The sequence below is a fragment of the Chrysemys picta genome, chromosome 3 (genome assembly GCF_011386835.1).
Source record: "Chrysemys picta bellii isolate R12L10 chromosome 3, ASM1138683v2, whole genome shotgun sequence".
NCBI lineage: Eukaryota > Metazoa > Chordata > Testudines > Emydidae > Chrysemys > Chrysemys picta.
Genome location: NC_088793.1, coordinates 153,928,562 through 153,948,750, shown reverse-complemented (window position 1 = coordinate 153,948,750; position 20,189 = coordinate 153,928,562). Strand labels below are relative to the sequence as shown.

Sequence of the window (20,189 nt, the reverse complement as noted above, 5' to 3'; positions counted from 1 at the left end):
GACTTGCAGGTGGAAGCATATTGAAAATTTCTGGATGAGATGACCTAATAGGCATCTCAACTGTAACCTCTTTGATTCTATGTCTTGTGCCTCCTAGCTCTTCTGTATTCTGTCAAAGTCACCCTTCCTCCTCGCAAAGGGCTGTGCATTGGCATTTCCCCCCGTTAAAATGTGTTTCTTCTAGAAATTGCCTGAAACAATCTCTTCCTTTGGATTTCAAAGTTCCATTTGTAGAGGGTTTTTTTGGGGTGGGGGGACATTTGGGAGGGGAGAAAGAGTGGAGGGAAAGAAGCTATCTATTGCAGTACATCAATACAAATTTGCCTCCCAATACAGTATTTTTAAAAAGTTTTCCGTTACAAACGCAGCATGTGTGCTGATGCCGGATTAAGCTAATGAGCTTAAGATCTTATTTATACATGACATCTGTCAAGACAGAAACAAGTACATGAGTCCTCTTAATCCACTAGCTCTAACCCAACACAGCTTTCACATGATTTGTTTCCAGTAGAAGAACTCCTTAAAGGAAACAAAATACAACGGGACAATGTGTAGCTCTTTTAAGACAGGATCCTGGGAAGTAGGAAAAGTTAATTGTAATTAACAAGGCTATCTACAAAACTAGGAGAATTCTTGATGAAACCTTGGGAGAAAAATGAAATGTTCCAATACAGGATGAAACAGTAAGTTTTATTGTCTTCTATTCTTTCCCTGATCATCTGGATATTTTTAACAGAAAATAAAGCCAGGCAGAGAGACAGGATGGGCTGTACACCTTCCCACAGTGAGATTGCTAACCATGTTGCAAAAACTGGAACTAATCCTTTGAATAAACCCAAAGGTATCCTGCCTGTCGATCCTGGAGACGAAGCATTTTCAATTCCATTGCTGGTCAAAGGCTCCTCTTGTTATGATATTGACAAGTTCTGTCAGAGAGGGTCTCTGGGGAAAGATCACCAGCTGGAAAGGGAGGAGAAAACATCAGAGCTGATCAAAAATGTTAACTTCCATTTGTCATCTGAGGATCTCTCTCTTTCCGAGATTCATGAGGAAGAGAAGAAAATTGAGAGGACAGCCACAGAGGCTGAAATAGCCATGTCTGAACTGATTGAGTCTCAAAAACATCTAGCAGAAGACATACAGATCAAAAAGCAAAGCTCCTGCGAATCAGAGGCAACAACTTTCACTTGGGACAACAAGAATGAAAGCAATACAAAGCAAACCCCAAAGAAAGGGAAGAAGCAAAAAAGCCATAAACCAGCAAAACAGGGTCGTCTTTGCAAACCCAAAGAAAAATCCACTCCACCTATATGCAAGACTGAGAAAAAGGTGGATTTCCCAGATCAGCTTGTTAAGGCTCATCAAAATGCTTATGCCTACCTAAATCCCAACCTCTCCAAATACGAAGCTATCCTATGTATGGCCCATCAGGCTACACAAACTCAGCTGCTTTTACAGCAGATGGTGAGCTTTCTAGTGTTCCGCTTTGATGAAATCAACCAGCTCTTGGAAGAAATTGCCAATGATGGAGAAGAGCTCCTCAAAGAGGTGGGAGGAAATCTGGCTTGGCCAGCTGGAAAAGGGGATCCAAAAGAGCAGCCAGATCTGTTGCAGCAGTTATTGCAGTATACAGTCAACAAAATGCAGCTGCTAAACGGAACAGTGGCTTCCCTGACCTCCAGTGCCCTGCAGGAGACATGGAGCTACTTACAGTCTGCAGCCAGCAACTTGGAAGAAAAACTTAAAGCAAAACAAGGCTTTGATGAACGCCTGCTAAGGGCAATAAAATTGCTCGAAGCCTCTGCAGTGGTCTCCTCTCAGGCCCAGGCTGATGATAGGGCTCTGTATTCAGAAGACAGTGGTATTGGCGCAGACAATGAATCTATCAAAGAGTTCAATTCCCTAGATAAACTTGGAAGGCAAACAAGCTGCGATTCTTGTGCACATGATCATCCATCTCAGAAACACAACAGAATACCAGGAGAACATCTGTGTAATGGCACATTGTCTGTTACAACTAGATCCCATGACTGTGCACTTGAAAGGCATTTTAAGGATATATTTTACCCATCTGTACACAGCAAAGGAACAACTTCTTCCCTTGGGGCAACACCAGAAAATGTTTCCACCAGGATCCAATGTTCAAACGTGATCAAAAGTCCCTCTTTTAATTCCCTCCAGTCTGATGCCGCCCAGGATGGTAAAGATTTCAAAGACTGCGAATCAATAGATTCTCCTTCTGCAAATGAAGAGGAAGAGAGTACCCTAGAGGAGGATGACAATGATAATATAAGTCTATCAGAAATGGGGAAGAATGCCCTGCCCAGAAGGCCAATGTCTTCACCTGCAGTAACAGATAAAACAAGGAAGCCATCCATCAAAAGAATAGAAAATCCAGAGAATGAGGAGATGATACTGAAGATGAAAGATGCGATCAGTGAAAAAATCAAGTTTGTCCCAGCTAAATGCGGACGAAAGGAGTGGACAGAAGATGAAGGTGGAAAAGCAGCCCTAACAGCAAGACCCAGTACAGCAAGTGGTAGCCAGAAAACCTTAGTTAAACAAAGAAGGTCCAGGTCAGAGGAATCCCTCAGGAGCCGTGCAGAAGACCCAACCCTTTTAGAACTTCAAAGGACCCAAAAAGATCTCAACAAAAGATTAGAAACATTTTATATGCTTAACGGGAACAAAGAAACAGATGGCAAGCAGGAGATCCTGAAGCCAAGAGCAGCAGCTTACTTGCAGGACACTGAACATGTTACACCCAGATCTTCTACCAACAAACTGAAGGCATCCCTCTCTAAAAACTTCAGCATATTGCCTAATCAGGATAAGGTCCCTTTACATAAATCCGAGCAAAACACTGTCAGTCATCCAGATGAGAGAAGGGGAAGGAAGCCTATAAAAGCCACCGCATCCACACAGGATTTATCATACAGGAAAGAAAATGAGCCACCTGGGATAGAGAAATTCAATAGCGGTGTCTGCGCCCCTCGGAAATCTGTCAAGAAACTTATTGAAACTTTTAGTCCTTCCGAAGGCCTTGTGAAACCTATACATTTAAGAACTTTAGGACCAATAAAATGCATTAGAAAGTTTGGAGTTCCAGTGATTCCTCCCACCATTCCCCTTCAGAGAGCCCTGGCACCTTTAATTCACAAGCATCGTGTTTCACCAATAGGAGACATAAACCTTCCAAACACAAATGCATCCCACTGCAACTTTCCAACTGCCTTTCCGCCTGTTGCAGAATTAAGCAGAAGTGACACAAATGAGGAAACTGATGAAGACTTGGAGAACCTGCCACCACCACCTCCTGAAATGCTAATGGACAGTTCTTTTGACTTATCTGAGTCTGAAGAAAGTACAATAATGGAAGGAAACTCTTCAGACATTGCCAAAAAGCCTGCCAAAACAGAGCTTCATGCTACAAAGAGAATGCACATTTCTCCAAAGATAAAAGCCTCTCTACATTCCATTGACTTTTTACCAAGTAAAAATATCAACAGTCCCAACATGATTGCCAGTAAAGTACTAAGAAACACTGGGTCGGACTCCAAATTTAGAAAATATTCATTGGAGCTGAATTCTACCAACATGTTCATCCACAGCCAAGAGGGTAAATTAGCATCCCAAAGGGACAATGAAATGAAAGAGGCTGCAGATTTGTATAAGCAATCGCATAAAATAATACCTCTTCAAGATCCCAGTGGAGTTTCAAAACAGAACAGAAACTGCTCAGAAAGTAAAGAAACTGGCACAAATTTAGCATCAGTGCAAAACCAAAAGCAAATTTATCCTGATTCACTCGGGAGAAATGAGAAAAGTCCAGCTTTTGTCAGAAGAATCTCCCCAACAAGAACACCCCCTTCTTCTCCACCCACCGAGAAACGACTCTCAAGTCCACCTGCATATCCCAGACACATCCTGCAGACTTTTAACCACTTTCCTCCTACTCGCAGGCAACCTAGTCCCCCAGCTAACCCCAGAGTATCAAGCCCTCCAATGCAAAAGAAGCTGCCTTCTTCACCAAACCAACGAAAACTGCCTAGCCCTCCAGTGGGGCGCAAACAAAGCCCACCAGTTCAGCGGAAGTTGTCAAGCCCACCAGCTCAGCGCAGAGAGGCAAGTCCACCTCCATTCTGCACCACCCCTTCTCCACCAGCGTCTCCATCACGGTCACACAAAGTACTACAAAATAGTTTGGATTCTGGTGATGAGCAACAGCTTTCTCCACCAAAGGTTGTCAGTAATGCACGTTCAATATTTTGCCCAGCAACTCCTTCTTTATTTGAAGCCAAGCCTCCATCACCACCTAGCAACTGCACTACAGAGGTTGCAGGCCAGCCTGAAGTTTCAGCTTTTGCCCAGAAAAACAGCATGCTGCTCAGGCAGTGTGGGGATCAGCAGAGGAGGATGGCTCTGAGTGCTGCCAACCCTCAGCCTTTCATAAAGAGAAGTTTCTCCGACCGCAGACCAGGAGTTTACCTTCGACTTCCAGCTCCTGTCTCAGCTGGCAGTGAACCTCTACTTAACCAAGCAAGGTGAGACACATTCTACTTTAAGTCAAGCGCTTTGGGTTGTATTTTATGCTTTGTTGTTTTTTTCAGTTTTTGATGAGAGCTTAGTACAGTTAAAACTGTCCTATTTATGTGCAGAATAGCAGTGCAAACATCCACCATCCCCACCAATATTGCTTTAACCAAGACCTAAATAGACCATCTGTCAGGGTGGAGAAGATAGATCACTCTGCATAGGTCATTCAAGCCTGTTTGTTCTGTCTGCTGAGACTGGCAAGCAGGGTAATAATGAATGCCATTTGGAAGTGTACTGCAGCAGATCACCAGATTCAATTCACAAAAGATATGAAATAACCCTCAGATGGTACCAGCTTTAGATTACTAATGCCTTACGTTGGATTTGAATTGGCAACCTATTATCAGTCCCTGAGCTAGCCAGCTCCCCAGTTGAATTCTGTGTTTAAATATTTCAAAGCAGTAAGCACAGGTAATTTGCAGGCGGGGATCTCTTAAATTGTAAAGCTCTATTTATAAAATTCTTACTTGAAGCCTTGAGCTAATTATGTAGATCTAATTTGTCAAAACTGGTCACTGATTATGGGTGACTCAGTTGATGGGTGCACAATTTGAGCCTGGTTTTCAAAGGCACAAGGCACCTGTGGCTGCCAAGGACTTGGAACTCTGATTGCTCAGCTCTTCTGAAAAAAATCAGGCCCTAAGGGTCACATGATGGGCATGCAACAATTGAGTCACCCATAATCTGTGGCCACGTTTGAAAAATTTGGCCTTTAACCTCCCTACTCTTTAATTTACTCAACCACAAAGTGAGTATACCTCTATCTGAAATCACAAGAGGGGCTATGATACTCGATATATTTTTGGCAAAATATTTTGCAATCATTAAATGGCACGTAAGGGCAAAATGTTGTTCTATTTTTTCCCATCTTAGTACCTTAAGCTAATTAAGCTTTAAGATACACAAAAGAATTAAGAGCCTCTCATGCAAGTAGTGTTTTACTCATGCAAGCAGTCCTGCTGAAGTCAGTTGGACTACTCACTTGAATAAATATTTGCAATTATGCTCCACATTATGTGTGTGTACACAACTATGTCATCAGTACAGGAATGAGCTCAGCAACTAAATCTAAATAGCCCCCAACTTCTCTCCTGTACTGTGAATGACAGTATATCCCAGGTTATCATTACCAAAATAAAACAATGACAAAACCTTCCGCAAATGCTAATTGTTTTGCATCCTGCACTCTGTTTTATTATACATTCTACTCTGTGACTTCTAAGCAAATTTTATCTCCTAAAGGATACTTTTTTTTTATGTGCAGTGTGAAATCAGCATTGTCTATACGAATGTCTGTTGGCTAAAATGAATGTTTTCAAAAAGGTTTTACGTCAAATCTCATGAGAAGAAAGTGCTGGCAGTTTTATAGATGAATTTTAAAAGCAGCCTGTTATAAATTGTTAGTTAATTTCTGCTTCAGCAATGCATATTATCTATGTGTTGCAGTTTGTTGCAACACAAATGGTAATATAAAAAGACACTGCACTAAACCATAAAAAAATCATCCTTTTCATGAAATATTTTATATTTTGTGACTCTTTGGGATATCTATCAATTTCTTTAGTCATTTTGGGAGAATGAAATATTTATTGACCTAAATTCAGCTCTCCGTTTATACCGATGTATATCCAGAGTAATTCCACTGAGTTACTACAGATATATACCAGGGTGAGAGTGGCCCATTATTTACAGCTTGGACTGATTTAAGATGCAATGTTTTTTATAGGTTTAAAATAAATAAAATAAATTGCCCAGCCCCAGCTTTATAGACACTGCTTTGAATGTCATAATATACATATCAGAGCCATAATAGCATGCATGGTGACAGATAGATGCCAGATGTTTTAGGAATCTGCCCACTGAATATTACCTAAACGGTTGAAATACCCAGTATCACTGCCTATAGAACCAGCACTTCATGCTCTAGGTCTAGGATACTGAAATATAACGGGTTCCACTGATCAGAGCCTCGGCATGCTGAGGCACAGATACCGACTCATAGCCCTAACGTTTTCGTTAACAGTACAGTACGTGCTGATTCATCACTCTCCTCAGAGCTCACTAGCCATACAAGGCTGCCTCAGCTTCTCATTTCATTCCCTGAACAGAAGAAAAAATTCAGAATATTTCCCCTTCAAATGTCAGTACTAGGCATCTGCCTGCACCATACCCTGGATCCCAACACCCTCAAATTCTGGGGGAGTTCAGATCCAGATGTGAACTTCAGATTGCAGGCCCAGCTGAGGGCAAATCTCTTTTAACCCTCTCCTTTCCATTCCCTCCACCTTCCATTTCCTCTCCTCACCAAGCCTAACATGGGCCCTTCCACACCCCTGGCCACCCTCTCTCTGATGAGAACCAGCAGTGGCCTTCTCCCACCAGGCTGACTTGTTCTCGCTGCCAGCCTACTTGTCTGCATGGACCTATTCTGGGATCTGTCAGTTCCTCTCCACACCTGGATGGCCTCCTGATGTGCACAGCTACCTCCTGTGATGGCTGCCAGCTGGCGAGAAGGGACAGGAAGTGGCAGCAGAGGGAGGCAGGACACATCAGGAGTGCAGACCAGAACAGGGGTTACTTTCCAGGGGGAAGTGGAGCTACCTGGAGCTCACTGTAAGCAAGCGTCCTGACCCAGCCTGCCTCTCAGCAAGTAGAAACTCTGTCTTCTTCAGTACAGCACCCTCTACCAGCTCATTATTAACCACAAGAAACTGACCACACTGAATTTAGGAAACTGATCAAACCTCAGGTGTTTTACAAGGGCCTAAGGGTTAATCATTCAATCATTAGACATTTCAGTGGATATATAATATTCTCACACTCCAAAGCCTTAATGCAGCTACATATTGCCAGTTTCTACAGTGAAACAACATGCCACAAAAATGTTCCTCCTTTCCCTCCTCCAGAACAATGTATTTTTTTTCTTCCCAGAATTACATTGTCCTGATGCCCAGACAGACAGTAAAGTGCTGGACCCGCAACAGGTTTAACGTGTGAAATCTTGAGACCCTAGAGAGACAGAAATGGGGGAACTTGACACTGTCAGAAAGGAGAGAGCCTCAGTTTTCCAGTAAGAGCATGCCTCTTGTCCTGGAGAGCCCGTAGGACATTAAAATCACAATGTTATTATGTTGGGAAAAGATATTTTAGATTATTAGAGGTTGCTATCACTAATTAGTTGGGGAACTAGGAGGAGAGGGCGAGGTGGATCCACAAGATTTCTCTCTTATGAAGTAGTCCACACACAAGCGTTGGCGAATCAATGATTTACCCCATTTCTGAGACCTCTATGCATCTTTGGGGATTTTTCCTTCCATTTCCCCGCACTCTGGTAATTGTCCTTTTGCTGGGAAACAGACTGCTATAGTTAGGCTGCCAGGCTTGGCCCTAGGCAGAAGCAAATACAAACAACCATGTGGGATCCTGTGGTGACCCAGCAATTCATCTCAGCAGCCCAGTTTCCCTGTTCAGCTGCAGGACCAGGGGAGAGGTAGCTTTCATCACATTCTGCCAGTAGTATAGATGAGGGTTAATACAGATAAATGGAGTTTACCCACTTTTCATTTGGGGAATGTGGAGTTTAGCTTAGATTAGTTTACCCACTTCTTTTTTTACCTCTACACCATTGCATTCTGAGCATCAATAGCTTTGGGCCCTGTAAATTGTAGGTCAGTCTAATATGAAACTCTGCTAGTTTTCCTGCACTCTCAGTGTTGCGCTAGAAAACTGTGAATGTCCTCTCTCCAAGCGTATAAACTTCCCATTTAAAGCTCTGCAGGGTATCCAGATAAAAGATCTTAAACATGTCACTAGCCCCGATTAGAGCTGTAGCTAGAGCTCTGCACAGCTACTGTTACTTTATAAGTTCCAAGAGCCGTGGGTTTAGGTTTCAGTATCCTAGCCACGACAACTAGATGCTGTTTGGATAGGTAGATGTACAGAGCTACTTTGCTCTTTTCTGAGCCTGGCCTTTGGGTAACAATCAACGCTGGTGGGCACGTTTTCAAGGCATACCTCGCATGACACTTTGCTCAGGCAAATCCTGTTAATCCTTAACAGGATTTGTCTGCATGTGTGTATAGTAAAAAATAGTATTTCAGTTGTACTGTTGCTCTCAGATTAAAGCCCTCCCCCACAGCTGAGATGGAAGGAAGCTTAAAATACAAGCTATTTGGATTTCATTCACTTCAGAGAAAAGAAGAGGAACTGATTCAGTAACACAGGACCAAAAGCAAAACCTTGAATATGAATCCTCCCAGATTTTGGGGAAGTCTGGATGAGAACTTCATGCATAATCCTCTATTTATATACTTGGCTAAATCTATTCATCCAGTACCATTCTAGCACTAGTTCCACCACAACAGAGAGGCAGGACAATCCAGTGGTTAGAGCATTAGCTTAGGATACAGGAGTCCTAGGTTTAAGTCCCTGCTTCACCACAGACCTCCCATGTGACCTTGTACAAGTCACTTAGCCTCCCTGTGCCTCAGTTCCCCCTGTGTAAAATCAGGATAGTAATTCCAGCTGTATAGAGGTTAAACATCATTAAAGATTATGAGGCAGTTACTACAATAATGGGGAGAGAGTCTTATAAGTACCTAGGATAAGATAGATAGAAACTTCCCTTTTGTGGGATCTGGATCCCAGCTTTGTAGCTCAGGCCTTTCTCTTACTGTAAGTGAATCTATTTGCCCATCTGTACATTCAAACACATCACAGTGGCTTTCAGGCGATCAAATATTATAATGTTTGGCTCCAAACAGAGTTTCAGGGAGAGGAGACTACAATGCACTTGGCATCAGGAAACAGGGACCAGAAAGAAAACCTGTACTGTACTAAACAGCTGAATTGGAGGAAGGCTTTGCAGAATGCCTTGCTGCATTTCGTTTTAACGGGTTAACATGCTCTCCTTAGCATTTTAAAAAAGGACATGATTCATTATCCTCTTTTCTTAATCTTCTTTTCTATCTGCAGCATGGAGGAGAGCCCTAGAAAGGAGGGTGATTCCTGGAACAGCACATGCTTCTCTGAGTTCAAGGGATCCAGCAGGTCTGCTTCTCACCCTGAACTCTACATCGTGGGCCAGGGGCTCCACAGGGAGTGACGATACAATCTGCTTGGAAGATGGATGGTATGGCTCAAGGCAGAGGACCTTCGTGTGATTAAATATCTTAGTCCCAGGCTCCAAAGTATGGCTTCAGACCATATCAAAGAGGAATAAGTACAATATAATTGCACCTGCAAACCCAAATTGGCTATGACTTCCTAATTAAATATCAGCAGGGAGCTTGGCAACTGCTTCTCTCTTTCATGGTGTTTTACAATTTTACTAAAAGACTTAAATTTAGTACCAGAAACAATAAAATATTGGAAAGACACAGGTCAGATCAGTACTATTTTATAAAGACAGGGTCTTGCTGCCAAATCTTTTGTTGCACTATTTAACTAAAATGGTCACAAAGGTGCAGAAATTAACATTAGGTGATATGACATTTATTCAGAGGTGTTCAAAGCTTCTGTTTTAAATCAAACCCACAATCCTGCATTTTCCTGCTAAGGATGAAGTCCTATCCCCATTGGAATCAATGGCAAAACTCCCACTGACTAAGTGAAGTCAGGACTTTATCCTATGTGTTTCATGGGCAGGCAGGGAATAAAATCAAGTCCAGTTAATAAAAAATAAAATTGTTTTTAAAAAAACAGAATAAGATACATTCCTCCTGCAGAGAGGTTTTGATCTTATGACATATGTTTAACCATTGTGTAATCTCATCACTTCTAGTTCCCAGAACAACCACCTTAATCCTTCTTAGAGAAACACTGTAATACCTAATCAGCCATTTTATAAATACTAGAGCACCTACACGACTGCACATTTTACAGTATATATGGGAGAATCCTATTCTCCCACAGGAAGGTCTGTTCTCCTTTTGATCCATGAATTAAGACAGGATTTATCCCACTTCCACTAAAGATTCTGGAAGGATCACTGTTGACTTAAATGGCAGTTGGATTGGGCCCTAACTGTCAAGCATCTAGAGGATATTGGTAGGCAGCTCCAATGTCTACGTGAAATAGCAACTCCTTTGGATCTAAGGCTCCACGGCTTTCATCCAAAATCCTTCACAATATGTATATTTTTTAAAACAATTGGGTATTTTCAGACTATTGGACCTCTAGGTTTTGACACAAAAGCTTGTTAGCTCTTTGTAACACATTCCTAATCTAAGATATTGATCATTAGTTAATACTAGGTTGTAAGAGCAACCACTGAGATATAGGTTGAGTATTTTTTCAGCTTTGATCAAAGGATTAGGGTCCCCTTTATACTAGTATGCAGCTTTTTAACTAATACTGGACCTCTTTCCAAATGTGATTTGGATAATGTAAAATCCAGAGGGACAGGATGGAACCCTGTAAAATCCTACCCTTTATTTATAGATTTTTCTCTGGTTCTCAACATTATGGTATCTGAGCATTTCACATACACAAATGATTTTTATCCTCACACACCAGTTTTACAGAGGAGGAACTGAGGCACAGAGAGATGAAATGACTTGTAGAAGATCTCATAGGAAGTCTGTGGCAAAGCTGAGAATGGGACCTTGACCTCTTGAGTTCCAATCCAGTGCCTTAACCACAAGACAGCCTTCCTCCGTCTTCTTTTTAATACACTGAAACAGTGCCATTCTCTACCAATGACAAGGTGAAAGACCTCAATAATAGCATTTACAGGTCTGTCGCATCTTACGCGCATTTAACATGTGTGATTTCAGCTTTATGCAGTCGGCAAAAACAAAAAAAAAAGAGAAAAATAACAATTTTAATACTGTACTTGTAGTGCGGGCGATTCCGCCCGCCATTCAACTCAATGTAATTTTGACTATACGCTGTTTTCGCTTTACGCACTAACCGTGGAACGGAACCCCCGCGTAAGATGAGACTCGCCTGTATTCCTTTCCGTTATTACTAAGTAATTTCATTTCCTCTCTCACTTAAGGCCTTATGTTAAAATTTCCTGTCATCGATATTATACAAATGGCAGGTTTATCAAAAAGTGTTTACTTATGTTTTCCAAGTACCATGTCCTGCCCTAGCCCAAGATTAATAGCACATCAAGGAGACGAAAAGTTGATGGTAGATATATCCTCTGCAAAAAGATTTCTGCTGGCAGAGAATGTCCAGGAATCCAGTGATCTGGAAGAGCACTTTGCTAGTCCACTCACCAGGAGCAATGCATGTCCTGGTAGAAGCAGCATGGTGTATGTGCTAACTGGCTAGAAAGCCCAATAAGGCCTCTTGTCTTGAAAATCACATACCCTTGAGGATGTGATGCATGTGCTGACATGTTAACTCAAGGGCTTTCCTAGCACTGTCTTGGACATTAGGGAGGAAACTCCCTGGCAAATGAAAACACACACCGCTTATGCAGAATTTTGGAGCTGGCCTGAATATGTTGTAATGAACTGACTAGTGTGTATTATACTACTACCCTCTATTAGATAGAATCTGAATTGCTCAACTGTGTGTCATAGAACCTATACTACTTATAGTTAAGAGATTCTTTTTTAGCTTATGTAGAAGGGGTACTGAGCATTTGGACAACAAGAGTCTATGTTCTAGTCAAGGGGTAAGAGGGAAGGTCCTCTCATGGATCAGTAACTAATTAAAAGACAGGAAACAAAGGGTAGAAAAAGACGGTTACTCACCGTTGTAACTGTTGTTCTTCGAGATGTGTTGCTCATATCCATTCCATTAGGTGTGCGCGCGCCGCGTGCACGATCGTCGGAAGATTTTTCCCTAGCAACACCGGCGGGTCGGCTGTGGAGCCCCCTAGAGTGGCGCCTTCATGGCGCTGAATATATACCCCAGCCGACCCGGCGCCCCCTCAGTTCCTTCTTGCCGGCTACTCCGACAGTGGGGACGGGGGGCGGGTTTGGAATGGATATGAGCAACACATCTCGAAGAACAACAGTTACAACGGTGAGTAACCGTCTTTTCTTCTTCGAGTGCTTGCTCATATCCATTCCATTAGGTGACTCCCAAGCCCAACTTAGGTGGTGGGGTCGGAGTGAGACATTGCTGTGTGCAAAACCGCTGATCCGAAGGCAGCATCGTCCCTGGACTGCTGCACTAGTGCATAGTGAGCTGTAAACGTGTGGACTGATGACCAAACCGCAGCTCTACAAATGACCTGGATCGGAACTTGCGCCAGGAAAGCAGTCGAGGAAGCTTGGGCCCTCGTGGAATGAGCGGTGAGGTGCGGTGCTGAGACACCTGCCAGGTCATAGCAAGTCCGGATGCAAGACGTAATCCAAGAGGATAGGCGTTGTGAGGAGACCGGTGAGCCTTTCATTCGGTCGGCCACTGCAACGAAGAGTTGCGTCGTCTTTCTAAAGTGCCTTGTGCGGTCAATATAGAAGGCCAGGGCCCTGCGTACGTCCAGAGAATGCAAACGTTGATCCTGGCGAGTAGCATGTGGTTTAGGATGAAAGACCGGGAGAAATATATCCTGGTTGATATGAAATGGAGAAACCACCTTAGGGAGAAAGGCAGGATGTGGGCGGAGCTGCACTTTATCCTTATGGAAAACTGTGTAAGGGGGCTCGGATGTAAGCGCCCTGAGTTCAGAAACGCGCCTTGCTGAGGTGATGGCTACGAGGAAGGCTGTCTTCCAGGATAGGTACAAAAGTGAACAGGTGGCCAGTGGCTCGAATGGAGGACCTGTGAGCTTGGAGAGAACCAGGTTGAGGTCCCACGTCGGAACGGGCTGACGTTGTTGTGGGTACATGCGGCCTAAGCCCTTGAGGAATCTAACGACCATCGGGTTAGAGAATACCGAGGACGCGAGTTCCCCTGGGTGAAAGGCCGATATAGCGGCCAGGTGAACTCTAATTGAAGATATCGCCAACCCTTGCTGTTTTAGGGAGAGGAGATATTCCAAAATGAGAGGGATAGGTGCCTGTAACGGGGACGTGGCTCGTTGTTCGCACCAACAGGAGAACCGCTTCCACTTGGCCAAGTATGTGGTCCGTGTTGAGGGCTTCCTACTGCTCAGCAGAATCTGTTGGACAGAGTGCGAGCACTGCTGCTCTGCCTGGGTGAACCATGGAGCAGCCACGCCGTGAGGTGGAGTGATTGCAGGTCGGGGTGACGCAGGCGGCCGTGGTCCTGAGAGATGAGGTCCGGGCATAATGGAAGCGGGATCGGTGTCTGAACCGAGAGCTCCAACAGCGTGGTGTACCAATGTTGTCTCGGCCACGCTGGGGCGATCAGAATCACCTGTGCCTGGTCTCTGCGCAATTTGAGCAGTACCTTGTGGACCAGAGGAAACGGAGGGAAGGCATAAAACAGGTGGTCTTTCCAGGGAAGGAGAAACGCGTCCGAGAGGGAGCCCGGAGCTCGACCTTGCAGGGAGCAGAACACGTGGCACTTCCTGTTGTCTCGAGATGCAAACAGGTCTATCTGGGGAAACCCCCACTTCTGGAAAACGGAATGTATGATGTCCGGACGGATAGACCACTCGTGTGTTTGAAAGGACCTGCTGAGTCGGTCCGCCAGAGTGTTCTGGACTCCAGGGAGGAACGATGCCGTGAGATGGATTGAGTGGGCGATGCAGAAGTCCCACAGGCGAATGGCCTCTTGGCATAGAATTGACGAACGTGCTCCTCCTTGCTTGTTGATGTAAAACATGGCAGTGGTGTTGTCGATGAGAACTAACACACAACGACCACGTAGGAGATTGAGAAATGCCTGGCACGCCAGGCGCACCGCCATCAGTTCCCGAACATTGATGTGCAGGGCTATCTGGGGTGCAGTCCACAGGCCCTGGGTATGGTGTTCGTTGAGATGGGCGCCCCAACCCAGGGATGAAGCGTCTGTGACCAGGTGCAGAGAGGGTTGTGGGGCGTGAAACGGCATCCCCTCGCAAACCACCTTGTGGTCTAGCCACCATGTGAGGGAGGTCAGGACCGAGTTCGGGACCGTGACCACCATGTTCAGGCTGTCCCGATGTGGGCGGTATCTTGATGACACCCAGGTCTGGAGTGGGCGAAGCCGAAGTCTGGCATGCCTGGTTACGTACGTGCAGGAAGCCATGTGACCCAGCAGGGTAAGGCACGACCTCACCGTGGTAGTTGGGAAGGCCTTGAGTCCTTGAATGAGGCTCGTGATGGTGCAAAAGCGATTGTCTGGCAGGATGGCTTGTGCACGTCTGGAGTCTAGAACCGCGCCGATGAATTCTATTCTCTGGGTAGGTTCTAGAGCGGATTTGTCCTTGTTGAGTAGGATACCCAACTTGTTGAATGTGTGCACTATTATGTGGACGTGATCTCGAACTTGTTCTTTGGTGCGACCGCGTACCAGCCAGTCGTCTAGGTACGGGAACACCTGTATCCCTTGCCGACGAAGGTACGCTGCCACGACAGCCATACATTTCGTGAACACCCTTGGGGCCGAGGATAGGCCGAAGGGAAGGACTGCAAATTGGTAGTGCACCTTGCTTACCACGAACCGCAGGAAGCGTCTGTGAGGCGGGTAAATTGCTATGTGAAAGTATGCATCTTTCATGTCGAGGGCGGCGAACCAGTCTCCAGGATCGAGGGAAGGGATAATGGCCCCCAAAGAGACCATGCGGAACTTCAACTTTACTACGAATTTGTTGAGTCCGCGCAAGTCCAAGATGGGTCGCAGACCTCCTTTGGACTTGGGAATGAGGAAGTAACGGGAATAGAATCCCCTGCCCCTTAACTCCACTGGAACCTCCTCTATGGCCCCCATAGCAAGGAGCGTGGAAACTTCCTGTATAAGAAGTTGCTCGTGAGAAGGGTCCCTGAAGAGGGACGGGGAAGGGGTGGAGGAGGGGGGAATTGAGGAAAGCTGGATAGCATATCCCCTGTCCACCGTGCGAAGGACCCAACGGTCCGAGGTTATAAGGGACCAGGCATGGTGGAAATGGGAAAGGCGATCCCGAAAGGATGGGGCTGGATCCTGTGGGATGACTGGGGCGCCGTCCTCGACCGCACCTTCAAAAGTTCTGCCTGGGGCCCGAAGGTGGTCTAGGTGGCCCCTGGTTCTGACCAGGTTGAGGGCCGGTCCACCTTCTTCTACCACCTCGTCCTCGCCTCCGGGTCGAGTCCTGTCTCTGACGAGGCGGGGGGGGGGTAGAAGCGCTGAGGCTGCGGTCTAAATGGCCTGCGCTGAGGGCCCACAACATGCATCCCCAAGGAACGCATGATCGTCCTGGAGTCCTTGAGGCTCTGCAGGCGAGAGTCCGTCTTTTCTGAAAACAACCCTTGTCCTTCAAAGGGCAGATCCTGCAGGGTTTGCTGCAGTTCCTGAGGCAGACCCGAAACCTGGAGCCAGGAGATCCTCCGCATAGCGATACCTGAGGCCAGGGTTCTCGCAGCAGAGTCCGCTATGTCTAAGGAGGCCTGTAAGGAGGTCCGAGCCACCTTCTTACCCTCCTCCACCAGGGCTCCAAACTCCTCCCTGGACTCTTGGGGAACCAACTCCTTGAACTTCCCCATAGAGTTCCAGGAGTTAAAGCTATAGCGGCTCAAGAGCGCCTGTTGATTAGCCGCTCTAAGTTGCAGCCCTCCGGCTGAGTAAACTTTACGGCCGAATAAATCGAGGCGCTTAGCCTCCTTCGATTTGGGCGCTGCGGCCTGCTGACCGTGGCGCTCCCTTGCGTTCACTGATGCCACCACCAGTGAACACGGCTGGGGGTGGGTATACAAGTACCCGTAGTCTTTAGACGGGACAAAGTATTTCCTTTCCACCCCTCTCGCTGTGGGTGGGATAGAGGCAGGAGTCTGCCATATCGTAGATACATTGGCTTGTATCGTGCGGATCAGGGGTAACGCCACCCTCGATGGGGCATCCGCTCCGAGGATATTCACGATGGGGTCGTGCACCTCCACTATCTCCTCCGCCTGCAGGTCCATATTACGGGCCATCCTACGCAGAAGATCTTGGTGAGCCCGAAGATCTATTGGAGGTGGACCTGTGCACGATGTGCCCGCCACTGCCTCATCCGGAGAGGAAGAGGAAGATGCCTCCGGTGGAACAGGATCCAAGGGAGGGTCCTGGTCTCCCTGCTCCTGGGCCGGAGCATCACCTGCGCTTGAGTCCAGGGCGTCAGGTGGTGCGGACACGGAAGCCTCCATGCCCCCTGGCGGAGGCCGAGAGATGGTGGACTCCGGGGCCCTTCTAACAGAGTGACCGGAGCGAGAGGTCGAAGCAACTGGAGCCCCTTGCGCCTGATGGTACGCCCACGGGGTCCAAAACGACCAGTGAGATGGGCCATGAGAATGGTCCTCTGTTATGTTCTGCCAATGGCCCAAGTCCTGTTCCTCGGCTTGCCCCTGAGGGGGGTATGCCGATCTCGAGAGGTCCTCCGAGGAGCGAGACCCCGATCTCGATGGCCATGGCGGTGCCGAGAGCGTCGAGACGATTCCCGTGGGCTGCGGTGCCGCACGGTGCCGGTCTGGAGATGATCTATCTCCACGCGGTGCCGGCGATCGGTGCCGGGACCGCGACCGGTGCCGATGACCTCGTCGGTGCCGGGAGTCGGATCTGGACCTCGACGAGGACCTGGAGTATGCCCGGTACCGGGAGCGGCCTCTCGACGTCGAGCGGCGACCGTAGCGGTGCCGAGAACTACGTCTCGACGTTGATCGGTGCCGACGATCATAGCGGTGCCGAGACGTAGAGCGGTGCCGCGAAGAAGATCTTGGCCGCGAGTACGACCGGTGCCGAGGTGATATTCGGTGCCGGGACTGCGAGCGGCGTGGGGACCTGCTTCGGGACCTGGATCGGTGCCGAGGTTCCAGCCCTTGCGATGGAGGGCGCATCAAGGCAGGTTTCCCCCTCGACTGGACCGGGCGAGGCAACGGTGCCGTCGGTGCCGGTGGTTGAGGCGGTGCCGGCTCCGTGAGAGCTATTAAGTCTCTCGCCGCCGCGAAGGTCTCTGGCGTCGACGGGAGGCACTGTATCACCGCCGGCCTCGGTGGAGACGCCGTCTGCACCGGACTCAACGGCCTCGGCGCCGGAGTCGACGGTGCTGGAGGCACCTGTTTCCGGTGCTCCACCGGCGTACGCGGCTCTACCCCCGGCACTGGGGGAGCCAGCGTCTTCGGCACGGAGGTCCCCGTCTTATGGGCTTTCTTATGCCCTGGGGATAATGACCGGCGCCGAGGCACTTGCTGTGCTTGCGGTGCCGACGAGGTCCGGTGCCGGGAAGGCTCATCTGACGCCACTCGCGTGGTCGTCATGGCCGGTGCCGCCGGGGCACTGCGCACTGAGGCGCTAGGTGCCGGGGCCTGACTTGTAGATGGAGCGTCCGGACTAAGTGCCGCCTCCATCAGGAGTTGCCGGAGCCGAAAGTCCCGCTCCTTCTTGGTCCTTGGTCTGAAGGCCTTACAGATCTTGCACTTATCTGTTTGATGGGACTCTCCCAGGCACTTCAGACAGGAGTCGTGCGGGTCGCTCGTGGGCATAGGCTTAGCGCAGGAGGCGCACAGCTTGAAGCCGGGAGCGTTGGGCATGAGCCCGGCCCCGCGGCCGGGGGAGAAAGGGGGAGACGACCCCCTTAATCCCCTGAACTATTATAACAACTAGACAACTTTTAAAACTATTGAACTATTTAACTATAAACACTAGGACTATAACTATAACTATAACTGCGAATGACTAACTAAGCTAGGGAGAGTGGAGAACAGCTAAGCAGCGCTCCACAGTTCCAACGACCGTCAGGGGCGGTAAGAAGGAACTGAGGGGGCGCCGGGTCGGCTGGGGTATATATTCAGCGCCATGAAGGCGCCACTCTAGGGGGCTCCACAGCCGACCCGCCGGTGTTGCTAGGGAAAAATCTTCCGACGATCGTGCACGCGGCGCGCGCACACCTAATGGAATGGATATGAGCAAGCACTCGAAGAAGAATAAACAGTTTTCACAATAGAGAGAGGTAAATAGCGGAGTCCCCAAGGATCTGTACTGGGGCCACTGCTGTTCAACATGTTCATAAATTATCTGGAAAAGAGGGTGAACATTGAGGTGGCAAAGTTGCAGATGATACAAAATTACTCAAGATAGTTAAGTCCAAAGCAAAGAGTCACAAAAGGATCTCACTAAACTGGGTGACTGGGCAACAAAATGGCAGATGAAATTCAATGTTGATAAATGCAAAGTAAACATAATCCCAACTATACGTACAAAATGATGGGGTCTAAATTAGCTCAAGAAGATGTTGGAGTCATTGTGGGTAGTTCTCTGAAAACATCTGCAGCTGCAGTCAAAAAAGCTAACAATGTTAGGAACCGTTTGGAAAGGGATAGGTAATAAGACAGAAAATATCATAATGCCAATATATAAATCCATGGTACGCCCACACCTTGAATCCTGCATACAGGTCTGGTCACCTCATCTCAAATAAAGATGTATTAGAATTGGAAAAAGTACGGGCAGCAAATATGATTAGGAGTATGGAACAGCTTCCATATGAGGAGAAGTTAAAAAGACTGGGAATGTACATCTTAGAAAAGACATGACAAATGGGGATATGATAGAGGTCTATAAAATCATGAATGGTGTGGAGAAAGCGAATAAGGAAATGTTATTTACCTCTTCACATAACATGAGAACCAGGGGTCACCCAATGAAATTAATAGGCAGCAGGTTTAAAACAAACATAAGGAAGTACTTCATACAACACAGTCAACCTGTGCAACTCATTGGCAGGTAGGATGACCAGATACCAAGTGTAAAAAATCAGGACAAGGGGTGGGGGGGTAATAGGTGCCTATATAAGAAAAAGCCCCCAAAATCGAGATTGTCCCTATAAAATCGGGACATCTGGTCACCCTATTGGCTGGGGATGTTGTGAAGGCCAAAATATAACTGGGTTCAAAAAAGAATTAGATAAAGTCATGGAAAATAGGTCCATCAATGGCTCTTCAGCCAAGATGGTCAGGGAAACAATCCTGAGCTCTGGGTGTCCCTAAGCCGCTGACTGCCAGAAGTTGGGACTGGACAACTCGGTAATTGCCCTCTTCTGTTCACTCCCTCTGAAGTATCTGGCACCCCACAGTCAGAAGTCAGGATACTGGGCTAGACGGACCATTGGTCTGACCCAATATGGCCATTCTTATGTTCTTAGTCTTGTTGCTGCATGAGGTTCTGAGTGGCCATGATGTGCAGTATAGTGATAATACTGACAGCTGACGTGGCTATAGTTTTGTTACAGTATATTTTTGGCCAATGCTTGTAATTGCACATAAATCCAACATTCCTGGCACCGAACTGTTTTATAACTTTTGTAAGATTTTTTTACTGCTGTAAAGTAACCCAGAGTTTATATGTATTATATAGGTGTGAATATACTCTCTCTCTCTTTCTCTGTATATATGTGTATACTAAGAGTGTAAATATTTATTCAAAATGATTTTTGCTGATTTCTTGCACAGCATGTTAAGCGTGTACTATGTGCTATAAAAATAAAGGAAATGGTTTCAAGTGCAGTGAGTTAATTTTGGTTTCTTTTTAACTGGAAAAGGCCCTTATACCAATTATTTTACATTGAACCTTCATTAACA

The 20,189-nt window shown here is 46.7% G+C and overlaps 2 protein-coding genes across 5 annotated transcripts in view; one reads left to right on the top strand and one right to left on the bottom strand.

Annotated features, from left to right (window-relative positions):
* CLIP4 (CAP-Gly domain containing linker protein family member 4) overlaps window positions 1–20,189 on the bottom strand; it is a 75,468-nt gene that overhangs the window by 54,964 nt on the left and 315 nt on the right. The gene's annotated exons all lie outside the window — the stretch shown is intronic.
* On the top strand, window positions 193–20,114 carry PCARE (photoreceptor cilium actin regulator). 2 transcript variants are annotated; one of them, XM_065589317.1, is made up of 3 exons: window positions 193–4,544; window positions 9,571–12,296; window positions 18,545–20,114. In XM_065589317.1, exons 1-2 carry the CDS (start codon window positions 763–765, stop codon window positions 9,698–9,700), a joined length of 3,912 nt encoding a protein of 1,303 aa, XP_065445389.1. In that variant the 5' UTR covers window positions 193–762; the 3' UTR covers window positions 9,701–12,296; window positions 18,545–20,114. The 2 variants fall into 2 exon arrangements, with proteins under 2 accessions (XP_065445389.1, XP_065445390.1); XM_065589318.1 differs by lacking the exons at window positions 9,571–12,296; window positions 18,545–20,114 and adding an exon at window positions 6,906–7,102.

Coding starts and splice junctions, on each gene's coding strand:
- PCARE (XM_065589317.1), top strand. CDS start 763: ATGGGCTGTACACCTTCCCACAGTGAGATTGCTAACCATGTTGCAAAA. Junction 4,545..9,570: donor CCTCTACTTAACCAAGCAAG/GTGAGACACATT, acceptor TTCTATCTGCAG/CATGGAGGAGAGCCCTAGAA.